This window comes from Cladosporium halotolerans (assembly GCF_011745625.1).
Source record: "Cladosporium halotolerans strain TM138-S3 chromosome Unknown Sca10, whole genome shotgun sequence".
NCBI classification, from domain to species: Eukaryota; Fungi; Ascomycota; class Dothideomycetes; order Cladosporiales; family Cladosporiaceae; genus Cladosporium; species Cladosporium halotolerans.
In genome coordinates, this window is record NW_027191461.1 from 526,641 (window position 1) to 540,182 (window position 13,542).

At 57.9% G+C, this 13,542-nt stretch overlaps 6 protein-coding genes across 6 annotated transcripts; 2 read left to right on the forward strand and 4 right to left on the reverse strand.

The window, feature by feature from the left end:
* Nucleotides 1-21: 21 nt before the first annotated feature.
* On the forward strand, nucleotides 22-2,914 carry WHR41_03911 (uncharacterized protein). The gene is made up of 5 exons (XM_069372517.1): nucleotides 22-1,278; nucleotides 1,333-1,437; nucleotides 1,500-1,877; nucleotides 1,938-2,348; nucleotides 2,402-2,914. The coding sequence occupies exons 1-5, from the start codon at nucleotides 631-633 to the stop codon at nucleotides 2,747-2,749; spliced, it is 1,890 nt and encodes a 629-aa protein (XP_069230495.1). The 5' UTR covers nucleotides 22-630; the 3' UTR covers nucleotides 2,750-2,914.
* A 296-nt stretch (nucleotides 2,915-3,210) lies between these two features.
* On the reverse strand, nucleotides 3,211-4,240 carry WHR41_03912 (uncharacterized protein; the record flags this gene model as incomplete). Its single annotated transcript, XM_069372518.1, has 2 exons — nucleotides 3,211-3,869; nucleotides 3,976-4,240. 2 exons carry the CDS (start codon nucleotides 4,238-4,240, stop codon nucleotides 3,211-3,213), a joined length of 924 nt encoding a protein of 307 aa, XP_069230498.1.
* Nucleotides 4,241-4,678: 438 nt separating this feature from the next.
* Nucleotides 4,679-5,679, reverse strand: WHR41_03913 (uncharacterized protein). The gene is made up of 2 exons (XM_069372519.1): nucleotides 5,604-5,679; nucleotides 4,679-5,547 (listed from the first exon to the last, which is right to left on the reverse strand). The coding sequence occupies exons 1-2, from the start codon at nucleotides 5,634-5,636 to the stop codon at nucleotides 5,242-5,244; spliced, it is 339 nt and encodes a 112-aa protein (XP_069230497.1). The 5' UTR covers nucleotides 5,637-5,679; the 3' UTR covers nucleotides 4,679-5,241.
* A 197-nt stretch (nucleotides 5,680-5,876) lies between these two features.
* Nucleotides 5,877-7,718, forward strand: WHR41_03914 (uncharacterized protein; the record flags this gene model as incomplete). The annotated part of the gene is made up of 1 exon (XM_069372520.1): nucleotides 5,877-7,718. The coding sequence occupies one exon, from the start codon at nucleotides 5,877-5,879 to the stop codon at nucleotides 7,716-7,718; it is 1,842 nt and encodes a 613-aa protein (XP_069230500.1).
* Nucleotides 7,719-8,089: 371 nt separating this feature from the next.
* WHR41_03915 (uncharacterized protein) lies at nucleotides 8,090-9,068 on the reverse strand. The gene is made up of 3 exons (XM_069372521.1): nucleotides 8,673-9,068; nucleotides 8,450-8,554; nucleotides 8,090-8,351 (listed from the first exon to the last, which is right to left on the reverse strand). Exons 1-3 carry the CDS (start codon nucleotides 8,885-8,887, stop codon nucleotides 8,162-8,164), a joined length of 510 nt encoding a protein of 169 aa, XP_069230499.1. The 5' UTR covers nucleotides 8,888-9,068; the 3' UTR covers nucleotides 8,090-8,161.
* A 1,135-nt stretch (nucleotides 9,069-10,203) lies between these two features.
* On the reverse strand, nucleotides 10,204-12,888 carry WHR41_03916 (uncharacterized protein; the record flags this gene model as incomplete). Its single annotated transcript, XM_069372522.1, has 1 exon — nucleotides 10,204-12,888. One exon carries the CDS (start codon nucleotides 12,886-12,888, stop codon nucleotides 10,204-10,206), a length of 2,685 nt encoding a protein of 894 aa, XP_069230502.1.
* Nucleotides 12,889-13,542: the final 654 nt, after the last annotated feature.

Consider the following 13,542-nt stretch of genomic DNA (forward strand, 5'->3'; position numbering starts at 1 on the left):
TTGGACTCCCACTCATGCGCGGAAGCCGGTATGCACAATTCAGGTGAACGCGTCTGGTGCTCTGTATTGTTACGCCCCAACTGCGCGCTATGTGTGTGGTTGGCCTCTTGTTGCCAATAACCATCAAAGTCGTCTGAAAGAAGTGGCAACGGGCTTCACTGGTGTTGACCCGTGGGTCACCCACGCCATCTTGAGACGAGCCTCTGCAAGACATCAAACTGTCTCTCGTTATCGCCGACACGTTACCATGCACTCCCACGGTCTTCTCTGTTGCTGGCTTCCGTTATTTCACTCCTTGGCAATGACCTGCGGTCTTGATGCCCCCACCACGTCCGGCTCTGCGAGAATGTTGCCCTTGGCGCCTAGATGACTTGGGATGCGTAAACACTCAGCGTTGGACTTGGCCTGCTGTCGCCGCGTAAATTCTTTGCTCGTGGTCAACTTCAGGAATTGGCTTCCGTCACAATAATGGAGACGACGGATTTTCTACGCTGCCGCATACGGCATGCCCGAGATAATGGCGCGACATGACCTTGGCGGCGTTGGGAACCCCAACTCCCCATCTTCCTATATCAACTGGGGAACCCGCAACCCCAGAAAGGTAGATTACGCCTTGTCCCACCCGCAAACATGTCGCCCCATCCGGATTCCGAGAAAGTTGCAAGCAAGGCCACAGCGCCCGACCAGACTATGATCGAGAAGCACGAGAATGAGGACTCAGGAACGTCCTCGCCAGCACGGGCATCACTCAATTACCCAACGGAGAGGAAGTCTTCACCTCCCACCACTTTTTGGGGCAAGCTGGGAGCATGGATGGGCAACCTCCCTGAATGGGGTGTTGGAGGGAAAAAGCTTTCGGGCAAAAGGCTCAACTTCTACATTGGCTTCATCGCTTCCAACGGCTTCCTCATGTTCGGATACGATCAGGGTGTCCTCAGTGCGTTGATTACACTCGAGAGCTGGCAACGGGTGTTTCCTCTCATGACGCCTAGAGAACTCCCGAACGATCTCTGCTGGATCAACGGCGATCGCAATATGCCTGACCCTAATCAGTGCACCGGTGATGCGAACATGCAAGCTTTCGCTGTCGCCATCTACCAAATTGGATGCTTCTTTGGAGCTGTTGTCATTCTATTCTACGGCGAGAAATGGGGTCGCAAACCGTCAACATTCTGGGGTTCTCTTGTCATGATCATCGGCACTGTCTTGCAAGCTGGGGCCAATGGATACGCGCTTCTCTGTGTCGGTCGTGTTATTGGTGGAGTTGGCAACGGAATGGTGAAGCGACCTATTTAAACACTGGTAGGACGTCAATACTGACATTACTCACAGGTCACCTCGACAATTCCAACATGGCAATCTGAATGCGCCAGGCCCGAGAAGAGAGGTGTCATGATTATTCTGGCTGGAGCTATCATTTCCGGCGGCGTCATGATCGTAAGTGGTCAATTCCTCACGCTCCCAAGTTTGCAAGAGGATCGGCTAACAATAATTGGCAGGCATACTGGATCGACTACGGGTTCTATTTCCTCAGCGGATCTGTCCAATGGCGTTTTCCGGTGGCCTTCCAATCTTTCTTCACCATTGTCGTCATGGTTGGACTGCTGTTCCTGCCTGATTCGCCACGTTGGCTTATGATGAATGACCGCAATGAGGAAGCACACGACGTCATCGCCCGTCTCCTTGGCCATGATTTGGATCACCCCGATGTCTTGGAAGAGATGAGCAACATCAGGGAATCGCTGTACATTCAGAACCGCGGCGGCGGCTTCAAATACCGCGAGTTGCTCACGAACGGCCCTTCTCAGAACTTCCGCAGGACCTTCCTTGGAGCACTCTCGCAGTTCTGTCAGCAATTTTGCGGTATCAACCTGGTCGTAAGTCACTCTTAAAAGCCGTTGTTCAAGTGTGATCAGAAGCTAATTCGAATGTTTCAGACCTACTATGCCACCTACATCTTTGAGAACTCTCTCGGCTTTGACCCCAACCTATCGCGTCTCATTTCCGCATGCAACGGCACTGAGTACTTCCTGGCATCCTTGCTTGCTATCCCAGCAATTGAGCGTTACGGTCGCCGTGCGCTCATGTTCTTCGGCGCAGCCGGCATGTCAGCCGCTATGGCTATCCTCGCTGGTGTAGTCTCGACTGGTGTCGTTGATGAGGTGACTGGTGCCCCAGTGCTTGAGGACCGCTACGGTATTACCGCGGTCGTCATGTTATTCGTCTTCAACTCTTTCTTCGGTATTGGATGGCTCGGTATGACCTGGCTTTTGCCGGCAGAGCTCACCAACCTGCGCACTCGCATTCACGCCAATGCAGTCTCCACGTGCTCAAATTGGCTATCAAATGTACGTATCGCCCCATTCATCCCGACAAAAAATTGTGCTAAAGAGGTGTCCAGTTCGTCATCGTCATGATCGCTCCCCCGGCCTTCACCAATCTGACCTGGCGCACCTACATCATCTTCGCCGTGCTCAACGCCGCCCTGATTCCCACCGTCTACTTCCTCTTCCCTGAGCCTAAGGGCCGAAGTCTCGAAGAGATGGACGTCATCTTCGCCAGCGCCTGGGCCGATGGCGTCAGCCCTGTCAAGCGTGCAAAGCAGATGCCGAAGCTCACTGGCAACCAGGTCGAGACGGAGCTGGCCAAGTACTTCGGCGAGGAGGAAGCACAGATCAGGAGGAGAAGCTCTGTTGCGCAGCAAGCTCATCAGGGTACGCCGGCTGCTGCGCAGGGTGCTGGGTCCTAGACTCGCGCTGTGAGAAGTCGTCGATCAACGGAGGGCGGTCGACTCCGAACTCTTCGATGAATCCAAAGACCATAGACCTAGACATAGCCGATGATACAGGCTACAAGAATAGACAAATAGATTGGTTGGCTACAAGCTTGTCTGATGTCAGATTTTCTTCTGTCTTATTGGTACTCAGCAATCATCATGTCTTCAAATCATTGCCATAGTGTTCCAGTCCTCGCCCGACTCGCGCTTGTCCAGCAAGCAGCGGCCGGCGAAGTCACAGAAACCAAATACCCATAATCTATCAGCCCATGACCTCTCAAAGAACCACTCTCGCCTTCAAAACCAATTGAATCCCACCAGAGATGAGTCAGGGACAAAATCCCAGGAGAAACGTACCAAACAAACCAAGCAAACGACCCATCACCACAACCCACCAGCACCCTTCAATCCCCCCATCCAAAACCCCCCCCCTATCACCTACCCCTCCCCGCCGCCCACCAAAACCCACACCCGCCAACAAACTGCTCCAACCCCTCAAGAAACACCCCCACCTCGCCCCTCTCGTCTCCCGAACCATCCAAAATCTCTGCCTTCCGCTCCAAAATCTCCATCTCCGCATCGACCGCCGCCCTCTTCACGCTCTCCCGTGCCTTAGCCTCCGACAACCCATGCTCAGCCATCACGACCGCAACCGCGTTCGACAGCCGAGCATTGTTATCCGCGCTCCGACAAACGCGCGGCCAGGTCCAGTAGTCTTTCGTCAGGAGGAGGCTGGTTGTCGCTGCGCGGATGGCAGAGTCGAGGAGGGCGAGCTCGGAGGCGTGGAGGTGCAGGCCGAGGGCGAAGAGGAGGGTTGGGATCCAGGGGTTTGTGGCGGTGTGGGACGAGAGGTAAGCTTGCAGGGTGGTGGGGTGCTCGGTTTGGGGTGGGTTCTTGAGGGGGTGGTTGAAGTGGTTGCGCCAGGCGTGCAGCAGGTCGAGGGCTTGGGATCGGTCGGTGGAGAGGAGGTCGGTAATGAGGGGGGGTGATGAGGGTTCGGATTGCGGTGGTGCGGCGGGACTTGTGGGAGAGGCCCTTGTGACGGCTGGTCTGATCCAGGCTGGAAATGGCTGGCAGGGCCTCTGCGAGGCCACTGGTGAAATGTGTCTTCGGCGATGCTTTGCTGGTGGGTGTGCGAAGAGCCATATCTCCCGCAGTCTCCGACAAGAACAGAAGGCTTGCAAAGCGAGTCATCAGACCGAGTCTGGAGGGGATGGCATCCGGCATCACGACGGCAATCCAGTTGCCGCTGAGCTTATTTTCCGTGGTCAGAGGAACCTCGACGCCGTTCTCATAGAAATATGCTGCTAGTTCTCTCTTGACACCCTTCAGAGCATCGTCGCACAACTCCTCATAGATCGAGCGTTTCACCTTGAGGATCGTGAAACAACCGTACAATCTCAGTTCTTTGCCCGGCACGACGTAAGAGTTCTTTCCATTGCCGAATGTCTCAAAGGAGCGCATGTTGAGTCGTGGGGCTTGACGTTTGGGAGCTAGTGAGGTACAAGACGGTGGTCGTTAGACCTTTCAGCGGCGTTCCCCTCCTACACGAAGTTGATCGGCAGACTGAACAGGTCGCAAGTATGTGTTGTGGCGCAGCTTAGTCGTAAGGCTACTGTTTGTGCGGATGGATATCAGTGGTAGAAGTTCACTGTCAGAACAATGTAATTGTGCGCCGTGGAACATATTATAGAAACATGGACGGAGCGGACGAAAGGTGTAGAAGAGTAGACGAGGGGCAGGCACAGCTATCGAATGCCAGCGTGCACCACCGATCATACCGGACAGCACATGTGAGCGGCCAACACCGGCTTTCGAAGAGTTTCTCCAGTCTGGTGAGCGACCAGGTGGAAGCCGCCTAGCTTTGATACTTGTTTGGTTGTGAATACAATAGAGGCGAGGTATTGCTCATGCGATGATTCTTGATTGCATTACTCATTATTGGCGTTTCATTTGGCGGAAAATGAATTATGCCTGTATATATGGAACTTGTTTGCTTGAGAAAGGCAGAAATGCGGCCTGAAGTTCGATCATCCAAGGCCTGCATGCAAACATGTGCGATTGCCTTCAAGATCGGTCCAGATAAAACGTACGCGGCTGCTGTCTCAAGTCCCAGCAGCCATCGCCCCACGTGCATCCTGGAAGAATGTGCATTCGCATCCGAGCACGCCTGACATGCAACCACGCCGAAAGTGGCGTGCTATTCCAGTGTCCGGAACAACGAAGACGCCAAGGCCTCCGGCTAGTCTGTCCGAATGAGCAAGTACACCTAATCGACGCTCAAGGCTGCTGCAACGAAAGCCTTGAGAACGTCTTTCCGACCCTCTTGACGGAGACCTGCGAGAGATGCAGACTAATTTTCCAACGGAGGTGGGATGAAGAGCTCCAGCGGATGCTGCGGGAGCGGGCCCCTGCTCAGCCAGATGCGCGAAATGGTGATCTTCCACATTGAAGATCATACAGCACTACAGTTTGGTCAGAGGCTCTTTGCGTGCAGTACCGGCCCCAAACACGTAGCCGGTTGCGACTGGGCTGAATCCCGCCGGCCCAGGAAGCGGGAAGGGTGCTTTTCGCCACGCGCCAGAGAAGAAGACTGGATGGATCATGGCAGGGTTGAAGGGTTGGGCGGTCGATCCTGGTGTTCGAGAATCAAGGGGGATTTGATGTGGCGGCATGGCTTCTAGTTGATTTCTAGGTGCGGCGCTCGATTCAGTGGAAGATGGCCTGGTTTGTTGTTGATGAAGTGGGTTCTGGGATTGAGGTGTGGCGACCTGGCAATCATCAGTAAGTGATTTGGTGATAGGAGTCTGTCATACGAGCAGCCCACCTTCGGTCTCGATGGCTGAAGCGAAGAGATCATATTTTCTGTACGATGACCAAGAGTAATATGCTCCTCTGTCGTTGAAATAAGATTCACCATCTGACGAAGTGAAGCACCCCGGCCAAAACCCCGCAAGATCAGAAGCCGAGGGTCGGAGAGCTCCAGCGGCCGATGATGCACGCTGACGGAACGTCTCGTTTTCCAACAAACATGCAATAGCTACCAAAACAAAGATTCAATAAATTATTGAGCCCCTCTCGCAGCAAGAGAAGGAGAAACATGTGGCGGAGAGCGCTGGCGCAGATCCGACCACGGCGAATCCCAACCCAATGGCAACGGCACACAACGAGCACCGCGAGCAGCAAGCCGATCATTGACATCCAAAATGGCACATTCTATAAGACCTACCCCTCCGCCAACCAGAGCTCGCAACCCAACAACCCAGCTCTCTTCCCCAACCTCTCGTACACCCTCTCCAACACCACCCAGCCCAGCGAAACACAGTACTGGGCAGTGATCTCGGACTCCTCCGTCGCACGAACGACCTTCCTCCAGATCCTCGCCGGCCAGCATATCTGCCTGCCGCCCACAGCTCGTCGATATCCGGCGCTCTCGGATGCTCACACATCCCTCCAGCATGCGATCAAATATGTCGGGTTCGATGCCGAGCGCGGCAGCGGCGTGAGCGGGACGAATGTGCGCGGCGCGTACCTCAGCGCGCGCTACGAGAGCAGGCGAGAGGAGACGGATTTCACGGTCTTGGACTATCTGACGGGGCACACGGAGCTCAATGCGCTGGAGCGGGAAGAGACGGCTGGCGAGAGGGAGGTGCTGCAAGAGGTCACGGAGCAGCTGGATCTAGGACCATTGCTGTCCATGCCAGTGGCCAATTTGAGCAATGGCCAGACGAGACGAGCCAGGATCGCGAAAGCACTAATGGAGAGGCCGGAGGTGCTGCTGCTCGACGGGCCGTTCATGGGCTTGGATCCGCGAACGCAAGAAAAGCTCTCCGGCGTCCTCATGCGACTAGCCGAGCGCAGCCAGCCGCGACTAATCATCAGCCTGCGGCCAGAAGACGGCGTGCCACCCTGGGTCTCGCACGCCGTCGTCGTCGACTCGCACCTCAAAATCCTCTCGCAAGGCCCCAAACCCTCCTCCTCCCATCCCTCTCACCCCTCACCCCTCCCCCTCCTCTCCCGCGACGGCTTCCCCAACCCCTCCCCCTCCCCTCCCCCCGGCGAACCCCTCGTCCAACTCACCGGCGCCCGCGTCTCGTACGGCCCGACAACCGTCCTCGGCGCCTGGCAGCAGCCCTCCGCCCCCTCGCCAGGCCTGCACTGGACGCTCCACCGCGGCCAGCGCACCGGCATCTTCGGGCCCAACGGCAGCGGCAAGACCACCCTGCTCAGCCTCATCACCTCCGACCACCCGCAGACCTACTCCCAGCCGGTCAAGCTCTTCGGGCGCTCGCGCCTGCCCGCGCCAGGGCAGCCGGGCCTCAGCGTGTTCGACCTGCAGCGGCGGATGGGCTACTCGAGCCCGGAGGTGCACGCTTTTTTCCCGAAAGAGCTGGCGGTGCGGAGGGTGCTGGAGTCGGCGTGGGCGGACGCGCCGCTCGCGAGGCCTTCGCTGGACGAGGGGGCGAGGGAGAGGGTCGATGCGTGTTTGAGGTGGTTTGCGGGGGATTTGAGGCCGGCGGATGTTGCGCCTGCGGCGGGAGGAGGAGGAGGGGAGGATGAGCTGGCTTGGGCGGGCTCGACGCCCTTCCGTGAGCTGTCGTTTTCCGCGCAGCGGCTGGCGCTGTTCTTGCGGGCGCTGGTGCACTCGCCGGATTTGGTTATTCTGGACGAGGCGTTTAGCGGGATGGACGCGGGGACGCGGGATCGGGCGCTGACGTTTTTGTCGTGGGGCGACGGGGGGGTTGTGAAGGGGTTGGGGGAGGAGCAGGCGCTGTTGGTGATTAGCCATGCGAGGGAGGATGTGCCGGGATGTGTGAGGGATTGGGTGTGTTTGCCGGAGCCTGGGGAGGGGAGGGCGGTGAGGATGGGGAGGTTGGAGGGCCCGTTGGAGTTGGTTGAGGGGGGTTGGGAGGAGATTTGGGGGAGTAACAAGGGGAGTTGAGTGGTGCGTTTGGGGATGGGTAGATGTTGGGCCTTAACAGGGCCATGTAGATGGTAGGTTTGTTAGATCTATTGTAAACATGTAGACCTGCTATAGAAGCGAAGTGCTTCGCATGGGATTGATGTACCGATTGTTGAGTATGTGGAACTCACCTGTTACATCACCAACCACACATCAGCAGCCGGGTTTACTCTGAGCTCTAATCGTACGAAAAGCGCACGTCAGTGTCCATGACTGCCAGAGCTTTCGTACAACGGAACACTCAACTCTGCCACGCGGGTCACACAATCGGCGAAACACAGCATACAACACCAAGCACAACAGCAGCCGCACAAGCAGAAGCAACACACCCTCGGGCTCCAAGTATCCGGTCGGCTTTCAAATCAATTTCATTTTCCCCGATCTATCAACCTCATTCATTTCCCCTCTTTGTCTAGTCGACTCTAAGCAGAGTGCTCCTTAATCGCCGCCTCCAGCGCAGCCGGGTTCGCGCCGACGACCTCGCCGACCTTGCCGCCGTCCTTGAACAGCAGGAAAGTGGGCATGGCGCGCACGCTGTGCTCCTGCGCGGCCTCGGGGACCTCGTCGACGTCGACCTTGTAGAAGCGCGCGGAGGTGTAGTTGTTCGAGAACCTGTTGTAAAACGCTCTGTCAGCATGGAGCGTGGGTTGCAGGGGGGATGGCTGCTGGGCGATTTGTAATCGGGCGGGAGGGCTTTGCTGGTGACTTACTTGACGACCTGCGGCGCGATGACCTTGCAGGGCCCGCACCAGGTGGCGAAGAAGTCGACGACCATCAGGCCCTTCTCGCCGAGGGCGGAGTCGAAGTCGGCCTTGCTGTTTGGGAGAGCGAGAAGTCAGCCATTTGTCATCCGGCTTGTCGAGAGCGCTTTTTCCTCTGGCTCGCGGCGGGCGCGCGCGCGCAGAGCAGTAGAGCACGGGCGGGGGAACTCACGAGGTCAGGTTGTGGACGCCCTGGTTAGACATGGTGGCTGAGAAGTTGCGGCGGGTGGTGGTGCGGAGGAGAGGAGTCGTCGCGGCGCGAGAAGTGGTGAAAGCGGCGGCGTGGGTGGTGAGGGGTCTGACGGATGTGGGTCTGACGACAGCGCTGCTGCGGGCTGAGCTGGTGAGAAGGGCTCGCGGGAGGAGGGAGGCGCGCGAGAGGGACATATACACGGTTTGGAAGGGGGAGAAGAGGAAGAGGGGGGGAATATATAATACAATAAGATGACGAGGTGATGGAAGGGCGGGGTGGCGAATTGGGCGTTGCTGAGGTAAGGGAGGTGCGTGGTGAGGTGATGCGATGCTGCGGTTTGAAGGGCTGCTTCGTGTTCGTGCTTGTGCTCGTGCTGTGTTCTTTGCGATGCTGGACTGGAGGCTGCTTTGTCACCAGCCTTGCGCCCGCCCGAGCATTTCCCGAGGAGAGCAGCGAGACCGACGAGACGACTCACCTCACTAATCAATGGTTTGTCGTGCGTGACTGGTTGGTTCGCGACCTAGAGGAATTTCAATGATTATGACAATAATTGAAATAGAAGAGGAGAAGGCAGTAGAACCAGCGAGTACCGATCAAATTCCCTCGCGCCAGATAGCGTGCTCATCGCATGCACGCATGCATGCACATTATTGTCAGCTCGCTCCCGCAAGACCGGGACGAAGCAGAGCTCACCGAGGCGCCCCATGAGCAAGCGCCATATGCGGCCGCTGAGCTTCCCGATCCTGCGCATGAAATGTATTTACATCTCCATGACGTGCGAGGCTCATATTTGTTGTTTGCCTTCAGCAGGCAACTCACGACAATCCAATCCAACAAAGCACAGTACTGACAAGCGAGAACTCTCATCAATGAACAATCAAATCCGACTCTGCGAGCCATAATGCATTATGAAGAACTACTTCAAGCAGTAAGGTATCATCGTAGCCCCTGCCGCCGGAGGGGGCTTCGCGTCGTCTATCCAATCCAAAAAGGCAAGAAGTAAAGGTAAGGTATCCTGTACAATTTTCCCAACCCCATCCCAATCATCCGTCCATCCAATCTGAGGAAAGGCCGGACCCTGCCGCTCCGGCCTGCTTGCAGACAGAGGTGCACTTCGCTGCCTTTCCGCGTCATCCATCCGTCGGGGAATACTTCCTTCGCCCGAGTGCTGTGAGAGAGAAAGTCGAACAGAGTACAAGTGGGAAAGGAAAAAGAAAATACATCTTGAGATGGGCTTTCTCTCCGTTAGCCGGGCGGGATGATTTTATGATTTCTTGCTGCCTTGTCCCTCCCGAAAAGTTGCTGTGCCCAGAAACGACAAGGTAAAAGAGTTACAAGTTTGTTCGAGTGCTAAAAAAAAGCAGACATGCAAGAAGTCGAAAGAAAAGGCTGGGTATCGAGCGCGGGTCGTGGAAACGAATGCTGTGAAAGTTGAAGGGAAACGAGAGGATGAGACGAAATGTCGGAATTACGAGAGGAGCGATTGTCGGACCACAGTCGTGTCGCGCCTCTAGATCACATTGGAGAAAGAGCCGCCGCTCGCTCTCTTGGAGTCGAGTGCCGCGCTCTGCCTCCTCGAAGGCGGGAGACTGAGCAACTTCGCGCTGCCCGCTGAGACCTTGCGCGCATGACCGCGGCCGAGAGTGACGGACGTCGCGCGGTGGACTTGTGATTCCGCCACGGGAGAGGTGGGCGATTCGGCTTCTCCGCCTTCAATCGTGGCGACTTCACCAGTCGCGTATTCGGCGAGGAGGCCTTCGCGAGAGCGCGCGATCGGGTCGCGGTGGACGAGGGTGGGTTTGCGGCGCACGCTACCGTGCATTTTCATCGGGGCGGAAGGGTCGGCTGGCGAGTCGGGTAAGAAGCTCTCGTCCTCGTCTTCAGCGTTGGTGATTGTGGGCGTGCCGGAGCGCTGAGGTCTACGCTGCTGCTGCTGCTGCTGCTGCTGCTGTGCTTGAACGTCTGTGCTCGTGCTCGGGGTGCGGCGGGCGAGGTACTCTGCGTCTTTGTCGTGGCCGCCGAGGTCTTCATAGCTGGCGACGAACTCCTGCGGGCGTCTGTTCAGGGAGCCGATGCTGCGACTGAGCTGGGAGGAGCGGGAGCCACGCTTGAGCGAGCCGCCGCTGGCGAGCCAAGAGCCCTCTGAATCTACCGAGCCGAGCGATGCGGACATCAAACCAGTACCCCGGCCATTAGGGCTGACAGGGGTGTCGTAACGCGGTGCGCCGCTGGGGTCGAGATCTGAGTTCCGGTTGTGAAGATTTGGTCGCTCGATCGGTCTGGGTGAAGATCTCCCCCTGTGGCTCGCTGCAATAGCCGCAGCGCCAGCCGGGAGATCTGGAACATCCGGTGACTGTACGCGAGAGTCCGGCGGAGACATTGGCATCTCTGGCAGGTCTTCCCTAAATTTGCTCTGAGTGCGTGTCGGCGCGCCGGTTTTGGTTCGCTGGAAGGGTGATTGATCTCTGCCGAGAAGGTGAGGTGGGATGGGTCCACGAGACATTGATTCTCTAGAGGTGTTTGCGAAGGACGTCTCTGTCGTGGGTGATTTCAAAGGATCCTGTTTCTTCGTTCCGCTGCGACGGAAGAGCGTTGCCCAGCCTCCTGCGCGTCTAGATTCGATTGATTTCGGCTCGGAGCCCCTTCGTTCTTCGAAAACAGTCGGCATGCCAGGCGGAGGCTCAGGAAGAGATGCAGTCCTTTCTTGCCTCAGCTCGGCAATTGTGGGAGATTGCATGGGTTGTGGAATAGAGTGTCTGTTAATCATGGGTGAAAGAGGAGGCGTTGCAGACTGCGGGTTGTGTTGCGAATAGCGGACTGCCTGAGCAGTCTCGACAATCGGATCCTCTACGGGGGTCTCAATCGGGGTGAATGCTCCAGGCATGTCAACATGGCGGGTCTCCAATCGCGGTTCGGGCGCTGGCGAGGGCAGAGGGTCTCTGAACGGATTCTCAGCAGCTTTCCATTGCTGCTGCTCCTGTGCGGGGCCCTGTTTCCGCGGATCTCCAATTCCTAGACCGACCACTTCGTCGGAATTGATCTGTGGTTCGTCTCGAAGCGCAGGATGTACAGCTGTAGGGGGCGTCAGAGGTTGGCGAGCTCTTCGCTCTTCCTCCACCCGCGCCCTCGTTTCCTGCTCTCTCTTCGCTTCTTCAGCTTCTCTTCGTCTCTTGCTGCTGTCGGCTCGGTCTCTTTGGACCTTCGCCTTGAGCTTGCGATCCAGCTTTTCTTGCTGTTCTCTCCTGCGCCTTTCTCGGCGCTTCGCATCTCTCTCCATTAATACTCGAAGATCACTCGCATCCATATCGTCCGCTGTAACTCCTATCCTTTGATTTTTCTGCTTGAAGCCATCCACCGGCTGCTTTTCCTTCGGCGGGTGCGGGCCATCTCGCGACATAGGCGGCTGGCTGTACACGCTCGTACCACCAGGATACTGAGGCGTGCCCGACAGCCTGATCGCAGGCCTCGGGCTGAACATGTCGAAGACGCCCAGCTCCCAGCCACGCTGCTCCGGCACGGTAGACATCGAGTGGATCGACTCCCCGTACGGCAGCGAGACGCTGGAGTCCTTCATGTTCCTCCGCTTCTTGCTGTCGCGGCGGAAGATGCCTTCGCTGGGCCGTTTGGGGACGGCGGTCGAGGCGCTCATGGCGCGGATCTCCTCTTCGCGCACGCGGTCGTCGTCCTTGCGCTTTTTGCTCGAGTGGCGGCGCACGGGCATGGTGTCGTAGGCGCTGCGCTTGGATCGCACGGTCGCGGGCCGGGAGGAGGGCGGGCGGATGTCTGTTCGCTGGACGCTAGTCTGGGAGGTCGAGTGGTCGCGGAAGGTGTAGGGGATGTGAGGCGGCTTTTCCATTTCCACCGGGCGGAGGTGCGGCGATCGGTCGAGGTTGTAGCTCACGGGCAGGGCGGTGATGTCTTCAATGCTTCCTCGAGGCCGGCTGGCCGGGCGGCTGGGCTCTTTCTCGTCGGTCGTCGACGTCACAGGGTACTGCTGATTGGTTTGCTGGTCGTGTGTGTCGGCTGCCTTCTCGGTTTGCTGCGAGGCACGGCGAAGGCGCTGCGCAAAGCGTGTGCTTGGGCGGCGAGCCGGGGTGGTGGAGGGCTCACTGGGCTCGGAGGGGGCCGTGGGCGGCGAAGAGGTGTCCTTGGAGGTGGCAGCACTTCGCCGCTTCTTGAAGGGCCACAAGGGCATTGCTTGGAGCGGGATATTGGGCGTGGAGGTCAGTGAGGCATCCCCGGGCGCGGCGACGGAGGGCTGCAAGGCAGTGATGAAGGTGTGGGTTCGGGCGCGGCGCAGGGCGAGCACAGGCACAGGCACAGGCACAGGCACAGGCACAGGCACAGGCGTGTTTCGGGCGCGCAACGGCGGGCATGCAGCGATGCAATGTCGGGGGTGTGCAGCGGTGCAGCGGTGCAGAGCGGGCAGGCGTGGTGGTGAAATGGAGAGGAGCGCACTGGCGCAATGCCGTGCACGCTGCGCGGACGTGGAATCACGGACGGCGACTCGGCGAGGGTGGACTGTGGGTGGACTGTGGGTGGAGGGTTGTGGACTGTGGGTTGGCACTGTGCCCGTTCGAGATGCGACGCCGCAGTGCGCTAGCAGGCACGGCAGGCTTGCCAGAGACACACCAGGGATCGGCCGGCTGGAGAAGACGCGGGAGGCGTGCCGGGACGTTGTCGTAGCCGCACGCAGGGCACCATGCGCCGCGCTGGCCCGGGGTGACGGGTCTGGGATATATTGTTATTGTTGGCGCTGTGGTGGGTGAGCGGTCAGTAATGATGTGTACTCGAAGATACAGCTCGAGTTGGGTTGATGAGTGTCCACCAACACACAGACAAGGCGGGC